Source organism: Otolemur garnettii, unplaced genomic scaffold (genome assembly GCF_000181295.1).
Source record: "Otolemur garnettii isolate 467f Iridium unplaced genomic scaffold, OtoGar3 scaffold00073, whole genome shotgun sequence".
Taxonomy (NCBI): Eukaryota; Metazoa; Chordata; class Mammalia; order Primates; family Galagidae; genus Otolemur; species Otolemur garnettii.
This window is the reverse complement of record NW_003852468.1, coordinates 7,488,296-7,502,148: the sequence shown is the minus strand read 5'-3', so window position 1 is coordinate 7,502,148 and position 13,853 is coordinate 7,488,296. Positions and strand designations below refer to the sequence as shown.

The following is a 13,853-nucleotide window of genomic DNA, read 5'->3' as shown; positions in this document are numbered from 1 at the left end:
TTTTTTTGTTGTTGCAGTTTGGCCAGGGCTGAGTTTGAACCCGCCACCCTCTGCCCTACTCACTGAGCCATAGGCGCTGCCCTATATATTCTAGATATTAATAGATATATAATTTATAAATATTTTCTCCCATTTCATGAGTTGCCTTTTCATCTCTTGGTATTGTTTGACACATAAAATTTTAACTTTGGGCTCGGCACCTGTAGCTCAGTGGCTAGGGTGCCAGCCACATATACCAGAGCTGGCTGGTTGGAACCCAACCTGGGCTTACCAAACAGCAATGACAATTACATTGTCTCAAAAAAAAAAAAAATTAACTTTTGTGAAGTCCAGTTTGTCTACTTTTTATTTAGTTGCTTATGCTTTAAATATTATATGCAAGAAATCATTGCCAAAACCATGTCATGTATCCTAAGTTTTCTTCTGAGAGATTTGTAGTGTCATGTCTTACATTTAAGACCTTGATTCTTTGTTAATTTTTGTGTATGGTATAAGGTAAGGGTCTAGTGTCATATTTTTGTATGTGATTATTTCGTTCTTTCAACACCATTTACTGAAAAGATTGTTCATTCCTCATTGGATGGTCTTGGTGCCTTCGTTGAAATCATTTGATGATTCAAATACTTTGACAAGTATTTTTTGGCTCTATATGCTATTCCATTAATCTATATATGCATATGGCTATCCTTATGCCAGTATCTGTTTTGATTACTGTAGCTCTGTAATAAGTTTTGAAATCAGAAAATGTTCTTTTTCAAGATTGTTTTGCTTTTCAGGGTCCTTGAGATTCAATATGAATTTTAGGATAGATTTTTCTGGTTTTTTGCAAAAAAAAAAAATCATTGTTTTTTAATAGCGATAGCATTGAATCTGTAGATCGCCTAGGTAGTGTTGACATCTTAATGATATTAAGTCTTTAAATACATCCTCATAGCCAGGCAAGGTGGCTCATGCCTTTTAACCTAGCACTCTGGGAGGCCAAGGTGGGTGGATTGCCTGAGCTCACAGGTATGAGACCAGCCTGAGCCAAAGTGAGACCTCGTCTCTAAAAATAGCCAGATGTTGTCACAGGCTATTTGGGAGGTTGAGGCAAGAGAATTGCTTGAGCCCAAGAGTTTGAGATTGCTGTGAGCTGTTACACAACTCTGTCTCAAATAAATAAATAAATAAATACATCCTTATAGTTTTATAAAACTGCAATGATGTTTTTTACTGGAGGTAAAGAAACTCTTAGAGCCTCTGGTTTCTGGTTTCATGCTGACCTAGGCTAATTTTAAGAATTTCACTTCTGGCTCGGCACCTGTAGCTCAAGCGGCTAAGGCGCCAGCCACATACACCTAAGGTGGTGGGTTCGAATCCCCAGCCCGGGCCCGCCAAACAACAATGATGGCTGCAACCAAAAAATGGCCAGGCGCTGTGGCGGACGCCTGTAGTCCCAGCTACTTGGGAGGCTGAGGCAGGAGACTCGCTTGAGCCCAGGAGTTGGAGGTTGCTGTGAGCTGAGATGCCATGGCACTCTACCCAGGGGGATAGCTTGAGGCTCCTGTCTCTCAAAAAAAAAAAAAAAAAAAAAGGCAAATGTAGCTGGAACCTAAAAAAGAATTTCACTTCTATTTATTTAAGCCATGGGAGATTTAGGTTCCAGCTAAACCTAAATCTTTGAGCAATCCTTTGAGCAATCCCCACCTTCTCTGGCCCTTATATATATAAAACACACTCTACAGATAGACTGAAGAGTTCAGCTCAACACCACATTCTGAGAGCTGGGGAGGTGACAGGAAGATGGCAGCTGAGGGTGAAGGCTGATCAGCTTTTTTTCAGTCTTTACTCTGTACCTTTGGATGTTCTTTGTGTACCCTGTCAAAGACAAAGTGCATTCTCTTGTGGTAATAGAGCATCTTTAAAATTGAAAAGAGGGGTGCAGTGGGAGATAAGAATTAATTTCATGAATCTTTTTTGAAGGAATTTTCACTTAAAGGGTAAAGGAGATATGAGTTCTGACTGTTTAGCTTTCTCTAATGTATAATTCATTTGAATAATTTTTCAGCATTAGATTGCTGATTTTTATATTTTGTCCTTATCCTTTTAAGTTGTAAATTGAGTAATTTTAATAAGAAAATCAAGCTTTCATATTTTTAAAATTATTTTTTAACAAAGCTTCCTATAAATCTATTCCATTTTTGTTGTTGACTATAACAGTGTGTTTTTAAAATTGCTACTATTTTTAGATTTATTTTTTATTTAAAAAAGTAGTCATTGGGAGGCACCTGTGGCTCAGAGTAGGCTGCCAGCCCCATATACTGCAGGTAGTGGGTTCAAACCTGGCCCCAGCCAAAAACTGCAAATAAATAAAAAATAAAAAAAATGTAATTCTGTAATACTGAACCCAGAATAAGGATTGATTTAGCTTAAATTTTATGGTAACATGTATACTTTTTTTCCTTTTTATTTTTATTTTTTTTTAAGAGACAGAGTCTCACTTTGTCACCCTCAGAATGTTGTGGTGTCACAGCTCACAGCAACCTCCAACTCTTGGGCTTAGGCAATTCTCTTGCCTCAGCCTCCCGTGCCCACCACAATGCCTGGCTATTTTTATTTGGTTGCTGTTGTCGTTGTTTTCGAATCATGGCCAGGGCTGGATTTGAGCCCGCCAGTTTCGATGTATAGGTGCCCTATTCATTGAGCTACAGGCACCGCCTCCTTTTTTTTTTTTTTTGAGACAGAGTCTCACTTTTTTGCTCTTGGTATAGTGCTATGGCATCATAGCTCACAGCAACCTCAAACTCTTGGGCTCAAGTAATTCCCTTGCCTCAGCCTCCCAAGTAGATGGGATTGTAGGCACCCACCACAATGCCTGGCTATTTTTAGAGACAGGGTCTTGCTCTGGCTCAGGCTAGTCTTGAATCTGTAAACTCAGGCAATCCACTTGCCTTTTGACTCCCAAGTGCTTGGATTAAAGGTGTGAGCCACTGAGCTGGCCTTCTTTTTTTTTTTTTTTTTTTCCTTTTTGAGACAGTCTTACTCTGTTGCCCTGCCATCGAGTACAGTGGTACTCATCATAGCTCACAGCAACCTCAAACTCCTGGGCTCAAGCCATTCTTCTGCTTCAGCCTCCTGAGTAGCTGAGACTATAGGTGTGTACCAAGACACTTAGTTAATTTATTTTTATTTTTAGTAGAGACAGGGTCTCGCTTTTTCTCAGGCTGCTCTTGAACTGACCTTAAACAATTCTCCTGTCTCAGCCTCCATTGGTGCTAGGATTATTGGCATGAGTCATTGCACCCAGCTCAGTTTGAATTTTTTAAAAAAGTTTTATTTTTTTATTATTATCTTTTTGAGACAGAGTCTCAAGCTGTTGCCCTGGGTAGAGTGCCATGGCATCACAGCTCACAGCAACCTCAAATTCTTAGGCTTAAGCAATTCTCTTGCTTTAGCCTCCCAAGTAGCTGGGACTACAGGCGCCCACCACAATGCCTGGTTATTTTTTGTTGTTGTTGCAGTTGTCATTGTTGTTTTAGCTGGCCTAGGCTGGGTTCGAACCTGCCAGCCTTGGTATACGTGGCCGGCACACTACCCATGGAGCTACGGGTGCCGCCAAAATTTTTTATTTTTAATTATTATAGGTACTACATAATAGTTGTATATATTTGTAGTTTATTTCTCTTTTTTTAATTGCTACTATTTGAAGATTTATTTTCACTTAAAAATCATCTTTAGTCAATAATGACTAAAGAGTAAGTATTGATTAGTTAAAATTTTGTGGTAACATGTACACCTCTTTGTTATTTTTTCATTAACTGGTAATAGAGTAATTTTTTTTTTTTTTTAGTTGCAGTTGTCATTGTTGTTTTGTGGCTGGTGCCCTACCCACAGAGCTACAGGCTCAGCCTTATATAAGAGTAATTTTAAGTGGAGCTCTGGTTGCTGTTTAAAAACAGGAGTTTATTCTCTGTGTTACTAAGGCTCAGTATCCAGAGCTTGACTATGTTTAGGATTTAGCATGAATGTTCTGTTGTGTAATAGTAATACTTGATAATGAGCCTAAAGCACATGGAATGGCTGGTCAGGCATTCCTTATTACTGGTTTTATCCACAGTCATCCTCTTAAGGTTCTTTCCTGTTGATTTGTTGTCATATTAGAGTCCATTAAGTCCTGCCCTCTTGTCTTTCAGAAAACCTCTGTGAAATCCTCTTGGTGATGAAGTCTGGCTCCAAAGCTAGCTACCTTCTTACCCTCCTTTTTAGTGTACATTGCTTTTTCTTTCTTTTGGAGATAGAATCTCACTTTGTTGCCCTGGGTAGAGTGCTGTAGAGTCACAGCTCACAGCAACCTCAAACTCTTGGGCTTACACCATCCTCTTGCCTCAGCCTCCCAAATAACTGGGACTACAGGTGTCAGGTGCCGGCCACAATGCCCAGCTATTTTTAGAAACAGGATCTCACTCTGGCTCAGGCTGGTTGTGAGCTTAGGCAATCCCACCTGCTTTGGCTTCCCAGTGCTGAGATTACAGATGTGAGCCATGGCATGCCTGGCCTATATTGCTTTTTCTTACAATGTAACATGAAGAACAAATAGTAAACAGACTTTAACTACAATAGCTAAGTGGTAGAAATAGCAATCACTGCCTTTTGATTTCCCAGCTTCAAACTTCTTTAAATTGAAGAAATCTTTTTAAAGTTGTAAAGCTTTATTTCACTAGCACCTATAGCAAGCTCAGGTTAGGATCACTTAACAGCAAAAATCATTTTCTGATTGTTTTTATGAACATACTAAAATGTTATGATTTGACATAAATTTGCCACCCTGCTGTCTCTATTGGCTATAGGCATGGCTGAAATATTTAGGCAATGGAACTGATATAGCCTATTCTCTGGCATACTGTAAACATAGACTGGCTCCAAGAAAAGCTGAAGTTTTGGGGGCTTGAATTTTGGGGACAGTAGTTTGCCATACTTACAAGCTCAATACCTTTCCATTCTGAAAAACTCGCCAGCCTGTATTTTAAACTGAATCACTTTGTTATTTATGGAAGGACCAGGTCTAGAAGGGGAAAGCATATCTTCAGTTTTATCCTAGACAAATAAATAATCTAATTTCCTCTGACAGTGAAACTACAGGTTCACCTAAGCCACAGATGCAGGAAGTTAGACTTTATGTAACTTCTCTGATCTGATAAGTAAATAGGTTTGATGCCTCTAAGATGGGAAAAAGAAACAAGAATGTTCATGAAAATAACCTGAGAATTATTTGTGCTGTTAAATGATCCTCATCTGAGCTTGCTCTGGGTGCCAGTAAAATAAAGCTTTACAACACTGGAGAAATTTTCAATTTAAAGAAGTTTGAAGTTGGGAAATCGAAAGGCAGGGATTGTTATTTCTAACCACTCGGCTGTAGTAGAGTCTGTTTAGCGTTTGTTCTTTAAGCATGGGATATGTCTTTAAAGAGGAGACCCACCATGTCCAAAGCACAATTAATGCCATTTTTCTACTAGTGAATACTGCCAGTTTTATTCTTTCTTTCTTTTCTTTTTCTTTCCCATGTTTTAGTAGGTAATCTTTTGTCCTGCCCAATTGTTAGAATGTTAGAGCTGGAAAGGGACTTAGAGGAGTCATTATCTAATTCAGCTTCCTTGTAGAAGTTAAGTAGAACCAAAGTTTCAGTATCTATTTAGAGTTTATATGGGGGACTGAGAAATATTAGAGGCCAAGGGAAAAGTTGTAATTCAAATATTTCTAAGACTTACAGTTTGAATTCAGAGTTTAAAACATCTAGTACTTAGAGATGAACCTGCTCTAATGATGCCACACTGTTCAGTAAAGAAGAAAATAACTTCAGTCTTCTTGCTTCCTAGTGTTTAGGTAAGTAACATTTCTAGGCCCAAATAGTAAAAGTCTTCAATGGACTAAGCAGTCTTAGTAATTTTTTACTATTTTTTTTTTTCCTTTTTATGTTAGGTGTGCTAAAATTGATGTTTTTGAGTGAGCATTTGCTGGAAACTCTTAGCTGCTTGTGTTGTTTCAGGGCAAGACCAATTGAAAAAACTCTTTGAGCCAGTCTTCAGTTTGTTTTTTATGAGATGGGCTTGGGGACTGGAATTAGTGTTTCCTTTAATTTCCCTGAAACTTGAAGCTCTAGAATGCTGATAGTTACCACATACCACCTTTTAAAAGAAATGCATTGCTCTATGGCCCAGCCATTCTGTGTGTTTTACCTTTTGGACTTTAAAATGTCCTCCTGGTAGGGTGGGAAAAGCAAAATCAGTTGATGCTTTGGAATGTTCTAAGCCTAGTTTTCATGTTGGCCCAAAGCCATTTTCACTCCCCCCGCCAGCTATTTTTGGCACCGTCATGAACTTGGAAATTAATGATTCTGCTCACTGGGAATAGAAAATTTTGTTCCTTTTTAATTTTAGAAAAGCTTTTATGTTGTTTCTGAGTATTTCTTTAGTAATGCTCCTGTCAAATTTGTGTGATCTTAAAAACATATTATAATGGTTGGGATTTAATTGAACTCTGAAATTCCATCAGTAATATATAGCTCTAGCTACCTCCAATAGGAATATCACTTTTGAAAGTTTTTTTCTTTGGTGAACAAAACCACAGTGCTCATTAAATACTACGAAACTAGTGATATTAGGGCTTCTACTGATAGCTATCAGAAAGTATGAGAGTTGGCCTGGGTCTTCTGTTACTTCTGTATTAGGATCAGGGGAGCACTGTGTGGTCCCCCAACTTACTCAGTTTTCTGAGGGCTACTATTCATGTATAATTACTTGGAGAGGATATTTTTATTTAGGGAAATAATTTTATTTTCTCAGTCTCTGCCTTTCTTCTACTTTCTGCACATACATACAAAACACCAATAAGCACATACTATTTGAAAGTAGTTTGGGAAACCCAGACATTCCATGAGGAGACACACCAGTTAGATGGTTGTTCATGGAGAAATGTGCTTTTCCATTTAGCTCCTGTTCTATGAGGGATCTGGATCTCTGGAGTATTGTCACACATCCAAATTCTGTGAGAAGAAAAGGAAATAATTTAGAGAAGATGATAAAATGCTTAAGAGCTCTGGATCCAGACCTGGGTACCATCATTTAGTTGTTATGTAGCCCTGGACAAGTTATTTAACCTCTCAGTTGTCCAGTTTCCTCATCTTTATAATGGAGATAATATTTTATTATATGGACATTGATCATAAGATAACATCATTATGTAAATACCACTTAAGAAAGTAAACACACTGCCTTAAACTAATATACTATTACTTGTGAAAATGTTCTTAATTTCAGAGATGCTAAAAAGGCAGTTTATACCTGTAATCCCAGCACTCTTAGAGGCTAAGGCTCGTGGATTGTTTGAGCTCAGGAGTTGGAAACCAGCCTGAACAAGATTGAAACTCCATATCTACTAAAAATAGAAAAATTAGTCATTATGGCAGACACCTAAAGTTCCAGCTACTTAGGAGTCTGAGGCAAAAGGATTGCCTGAGCCCAAGAGTTTGAGGTTGCTGTAAGCTCCTCAGTAGTTAACTACCCAGTAAACTAACTTACCTTAGTAAACTACCCAGTAGTTACTAAGACTCTGTCTCAAAAAAATAAGTAAATAAATAAGATAAAATGTGAAAAAAAAATGTACATGTTAGAATTGATGATGTTCAATAATTATACCTACTTTTATAGGACTATTTAAGGATTAAGTGACTTAACATCTATAAAGAACTTAGAATAATGTAGTATGTCATCTGTTATAATTAATGGTGTTAGCGTTACCTGTTGTCATTTCCTTTTTGAACTCATTGATCTCTTAGTTTTTGTCATGGTTTGAAAAATACCTGTGTATATATGCATACCACCATGTCAAACAGATTTATATAGAGAAACAGTATAATATTTTCAACTCTGGAGCCAGACTGCTAGGATTCATATCCTAGCACTGTCATTTACTAAGTATGTGATTCTGAGCAAATTATTTAGTCTTTCTTTGCCTCAGTTTCCTACTCTATAAATGGGGATCATTTACCTTAGAAGTGTTTATACACACACACACACACACGTATATAGTTATGGATTACCTTAGTTTCCTCTTTAAGGTTCTCTATGGTATGTTTCTCACTTGGAGCATGAATGAAAATGAATATTTCTGAAAGCACACAGTTCAAAGTTTAAAATAATGATAATATAATAATAATAGCTATCATTATGTCTGACACATAGTAATTGCTGTGTGCCAGGCACTGGTCTAAGAGCTTTAATATTTAAACTTCATTAACACCCTTATGTGATAGCTATTGTTAACATAACTACAGCTATTAATTGATGGAACCTAGGATTCAACTCTGACAGGCTGACTCTAGAGTGTATTGTCAACTACTGTGTATCTGTAGAAACCATTTAGGTCACAGAAGGGTATTTATTGACCAGACCATTTAGTTGATTTATTTCACAATTAAAAAGCTGCTAGGAATAAAAAGAAAAAATCCATAATCCCTTATCTATGATTCTAAGTTTCAGAAAGCTCCTCAAAATAAAAATTCACCCCCCCTAAGTTTGGTATCAATTCATTTATTGGCAAGACCTGACTTGAACCATTGTAAATCTATTTAAAGTCTTGATTTAGACAACTTAGTATGACTGCTCATTTTTTATTACAGGAATGTTTATGTGTTTGCTTGTGGGATACTTGCCCTGAACTCTACTGGGGTATTGTGCGATGTATAGTTTGTGTTCTATATTATCTTTCTGAAATTCAAAAAATTCTGATTTCTAAAATGTATCTGGCCCCATGAGTTTTGGATGACAGATCATATACTAAGGATTGTTTTCAGTTTCATTAAATAAGTATACCTTTAGCTGATACTAAAATAAGGCTTAATCAACATAGTTAATTTCTCCAAATTATGTTTGTTTTTTTATCTGATATTTTTGTTTTACTAGAGCCCCTGAAATTATTCTTGGATTACCATTTTGTGAAGCTATTGATATGTGGTCACTGGGCTGTGTGATAGCTGAGCTGTTCCTGGGATGGCCTCTTTACCCTGGTGCTTCAGAATATGATCAGGTAAGAGTATTTATTTGGATGGAAATAGAAAGTTAGTAGTTACTAATGAAATAGATTGTAAAGGAAGAGAAGTACTAGTGAAGTATTTAGATATAGGGAAAGAGCAGTCAATTACCATTAAATAATTTTTATTTTTGAGACAGTTTCATTTTGCTGCCCTCAATAGAGTACCATGAGTCATAGCTCACAGCAACCTCAAACTCTTGGGCTCAAGTGATAGTCTGTCTCAGGCTCCCAAGTAGCAGGGACTATAGGTGCTTGCCACAATGCCCGGCTATTTTTAGAGACAAGGTCTTGCTCTTGCTGAAGCTGATCTGGAACTCGTGAGCTCAGGCAATCCACCCCCCCTTGGCCTCCCAAATGCTAGGGTTATAAGCATGAGCCACCATGCCCAGCTTAAATAATTTTTTGAAGAACAGTAGAATTTTTTCTCCCTGTTTCTTAGTCTAAAGTATGTTTGCAATTCTAAAATTAAAGTATTTTAATTTATATTACTTAAGGTTGGTACTTTTCTAGATCTATAATGAACATTGACTCACTCCAAGCTATTGTTACCATCTTTTATACATGGCACACACTGAAGTAAGTACTCTCTTCAGTCTGAAACACATTCAGTCCCAGAAACTGTGATACACATAGGATCTCTGTAAAATAGGATTTAAGAAGGAAATCAGCTGAGTTTTAAAGTATTGCTATAATTGATCTGTGTGTCAAAACAGATAAGCTTTAGGAGAAGATATGCTATAATTTCCTAAGGAATTGGTCTATTGAGGAAGGAAATTTTGCCATGGAAATAAATTGCAAATTCTTATTTCTTGTTCTTTTTTAAAAAACAAATTCTGGCTCTGCGCCTATAGATCAAGTGGCTAGGGCACTGGCCATATAGAGCAGAGCTGATGGGTTTGAATCCAGCCTGGGCCTCCCAAACAATGACAACTACAACCAGAAAATAGCTGGGCGCCATGGCAGGCACCTGTAGTCCCAGCTACTTGGGAGGCTGAGGCAAGAGAATCGCTTAAGCCCAAGAGTTGGAGGTTGCTGTGAGCTGTGATGCCACAGCATTTGATCCAGGGTGACAGCTTTAGACTGTCTCAAAAAATAAAAATAAAAAGAGATTCTGCCCTCTGTACAGTAAACTCCTTGAGGGCATACCATCAGTGTATCCTCAGCTCCTGACACTGTGTCTGGCATATAACATGTACACAAGTGTTCCTGTTTTGTTTTGTTTTGTTTTTAAGAGAAAAATGGTCATATCTGGAGTGATTAGAAGGGGGGGAACAGCAAAACAATGTTATCCCGTGTCAATCTAGGATTTTGTTTCTTCAGTCTGAATAAATGCAGCATTTACCAACTGTCCTTTCCACATTGGATTGTCTTGTATCCTTGTTTTTTTTTGTTTTTTTTAAGAGACAGAGTCTTACTTTGTCACCCTTGGTAGAGTGCTGTGGTGTCACAGCTCACAGCAATCTCCAGCTCTCGGGCTTAGGTGATTCTCTAGCCTTAGCCTCCTGAGTAGCTGGGACTATAGGCACCTGCCCCAAAGCCCAGCTATTTTTTTTTGTTACAGTTTGGCCAGGCTGGTTCGAACCTGCTACCCTTGGTATATGGGGTGGTGCCCTCCCTACTGAGCCGCAGGCACTGCTCTTTATTATTATTATTTTTTTTTTGAGACAGAGTCTCACTGTGTTGCCCTGGGTAGAGCACTGTGGCATCACAGCTCACAGCAACCTCAAACTCTTGGGCATAAGCGATTCTCTTGCCTAAGCCTCCCACGTAGCATCTTAGCATCTTTGTTGAAAATCAGTTGACTGTAAATGTAGTGGTTTATTTGTGGACTGTCAATTATATTTTATTGATCTATATCCTATATCTATTCTTATGCCAGTATCACACTCTTTTGATTACTATAGCTTTGTATTAAGTTTTGAAATCAAAACATATGGGTACTCCAGCTTTGTTCTTTTTTGAGATTGTTTGGCTATTTGGGACTCTTCCATTTCCATATGCAGCTTAGGATCAACCCTGTCAGTTTCTTCAAAAAGCTAACTGGGAACAGGATGCCATAGTGTCTCAAGCCTGTAGTCCCAGTACTTTGAGAGGCTGAGGCCAGGAGGATTGCTTGAAGCCAGGAATTTGAGAGCAGCCTGGGCAACAATGTAAAACCCTGTTTCTACAAAAAATAAAAAAATTAGCCAGGCATCGTGGTGGTCCTTGCTTGTAGTCCCAGCTACTCAAAACGATGAGGCTGGAGGATTGCATGAGCCCAGAAGTCCAAGGTTACAGTGGGCTATGATGACACCATTTCTCTCCAGTGTGGGTGACAGAGCAAGACTCCTGTCTCTTTAAAAAAAAAAAAAAGAAGAAGAAAAACCCAGCTGTGATTTTAATTGGAATTGCATTGAATCTGTAAATCATTTTCGGGGTACCTTTCTATTTAGTTAGGTTTTCTATATTAGTGTTTTTTTAGATACTAGTATAATGTAATTTTCAGAGTATAAGTTTTACATGTCGTTTTAAAATTTATTTCTAAGTATTCTGTTTCATTGATGCAATGGTGAATAGAATTTTTTTTTTAACATATGTTAGATTTGGAGTGAATGGAATTATTTTTAAGTTTCATTTTTAGATTATTTATTGCTAGTTTATAGAAACATAGTTGATGTTTGTAATTCAGCTTGCATCTGACAACCTTGTTGAACTTTCTCTTTTCTGATTGAATAATACTGTAATAGTTTTTTATGAATTCCTTGTGATTTTCTGTATCTAAGATCATGTCACCTACAAATGTAAATTTACATTTTTCTTTCTAGTCTAGATGCCTTTTTTCCTTGTCTAATTGCTTTGCATTGTATCTCTAATACAGTGTTGAATGGAAGTATGAGAGTGGAAATCCTTGTCATTTTCCTAATTTTAGGGGGAAAGCAGGCAGTTTTTCACTGTTAAGTATACAATGTTAGCTGTGAATTATTCACAGATGCTGTAGCTAAGACTTTATAGCACATTTGTCAGTATTGAAGTCAACTATGTATTCCCTCTCTACAGATAATTTAATACATTCAAATTCATTGAAAACATTTTTTTTTTTTTTTTGAGACAGAGCCTCAAGCTGTCCCCCTGGGTAGAGTGCCGTGGCATTACAGCTCACAGCAACCTCCAACTCCTGGGCTCAAGCGAGTCTCCTGCCTCGCCTCCCAAGTAGCTGGGACCACAGGCGCCCACCACAACGCCCGGCTATTTTTTGGTTGCGGCCGTCATTGTTGTTTGGTGGGTCCGGGCTGGGGATTCGAACCTGCCACCTTAGGTGTACGTGGCTGGCGCCTTAGCCGGTTGAGCTATAGGCGCCGAGCCGAAAACATTTTTTTTTTAGAGACAGAGTCTCTCTTTATCACCCTCAGTGGAGTGCTGTGGTGTCACCGCTCACAGTAACTTCCAACTCCTGGGCTTAGGTGATTCTCTTGCCTCAGCCTCCTGAGTAGCTGGGATTACAGGTGCCCACCACAATGCCCGACTATTTTTTGTTGGAGTTTGGCTTTGAACCTGCCACCCTTGGTATATGGGGTCGGTGCCCTACCCACTGATGCATAGGCGCTGCCCTATTGAAAACAGTTTAATTGTTAGGAATAACAAATGAGGATAATACTTACTTGCTTAAATTTGGGATTTTATTGTTGCTTTAGTTTAAGCTATGTGAAAGCATAAGGGTGATAGGTTCCCTTTTAACTTTCATGAAGAAACTCATAAAAGTTTTAGATGTTTTAATTCTGTAAGTTCATCAACATAGAAAACTTAGAAAAGATTCCATTAGCCAAGAGACAAAAATTGCAACATCCTCTAGTTTCACTAGTTGGAAGTAATCTGTTATGTTTGGTGGGTTTTGTGTTTATATACTTTATTAAATTTATTTTTTTATTTGAGACAGAGTCTCAGTTTGTCACCCTCGGTAGAGTGCCATGGCATCATAGCTCATAGCAATCTCAAACTCTTGGACTCAAGCAATTCTCTTGTCTCAGCCTACCAAGTGGCTAGGACTACAGGTGCCTGCCACAATGCCCGGCTATTTTTAGAGATGGGTCTCTGAGTAAACATTGTTCTTGCCCTCATGTAGACTGTAGTTTGGTGATGATAAACCCACTTTAAGTAAATAATCATAAACATAGTTGCTTAGTACAATTGAGATATATTCTGTGACGGAAAACGAAGTTTGCAATGAGTATATATATCTATGTGTGCATGTGTGTGTTCCTGTCTCCTGTTTATGTCCTAAATACTTTTTTATTATATTTATTTTTTCTCATTGCTACTATGCTAGTTCAAGCTATCTTCATCACTTATCTGGGCTACTAGACTGTCTCCCTTTATCTGTTCTCCAGTCCAGACTGGTTTTCTTCCTTTTTTCTTTCTTTTTTTTTTTTAAGAGACAGAGTCTCACTTTGTCGCCCTTGGTAGAGTGCTGTGAAATCGCAGCTCACAACAACCTCCAGCTCTTAAGCTTAGGCGATTCTCTTGCCTCAGCCTCCCGAGTAGCTGGGAATACAGGTGCCCGCCACAAAGCACGGCTATTTTTTTTGTAGTTTCAATTTGGCTGGGGTTGGGTTTGAACCCACCACCCTTGGTATATGGGGCCAGTGCCCTACTCACTGAACCAGGTACCGCCCCTTTTTTTTCTTTTTCTTTTCTTTTTTTAAAGATAGGATCTTTCTCTGTTGCCTAGGCTAGAATATAGTGATGTCATCATAGCTCACTGTAACCTCAACCTCCTAGGCTCAAGTGATCTTCTTTTTTTTTTTTTTTTT

General features: G+C 38.1%; 1 protein-coding gene across 3 annotated transcripts in view; it reads left to right on the top strand.

Annotated features, from left to right (window-relative positions):
• HIPK1 (homeodomain interacting protein kinase 1) overlaps positions 1-13,853 on the top strand; it is a 92,650-nt gene that overhangs the window by 48,621 nt on the left and 30,176 nt on the right. For all 3 annotated transcript variants that reach the window (XM_023515467.1, XM_023515466.1, XM_012807666.1), the window contains one exon: positions 8,937-9,060. In XM_023515467.1, coding sequence (XP_023371235.1) covers positions 8,937-9,060 — 124 coding nt within the window. The remainder of the gene's footprint in view (positions 1-8,936; positions 9,061-13,853) is intronic.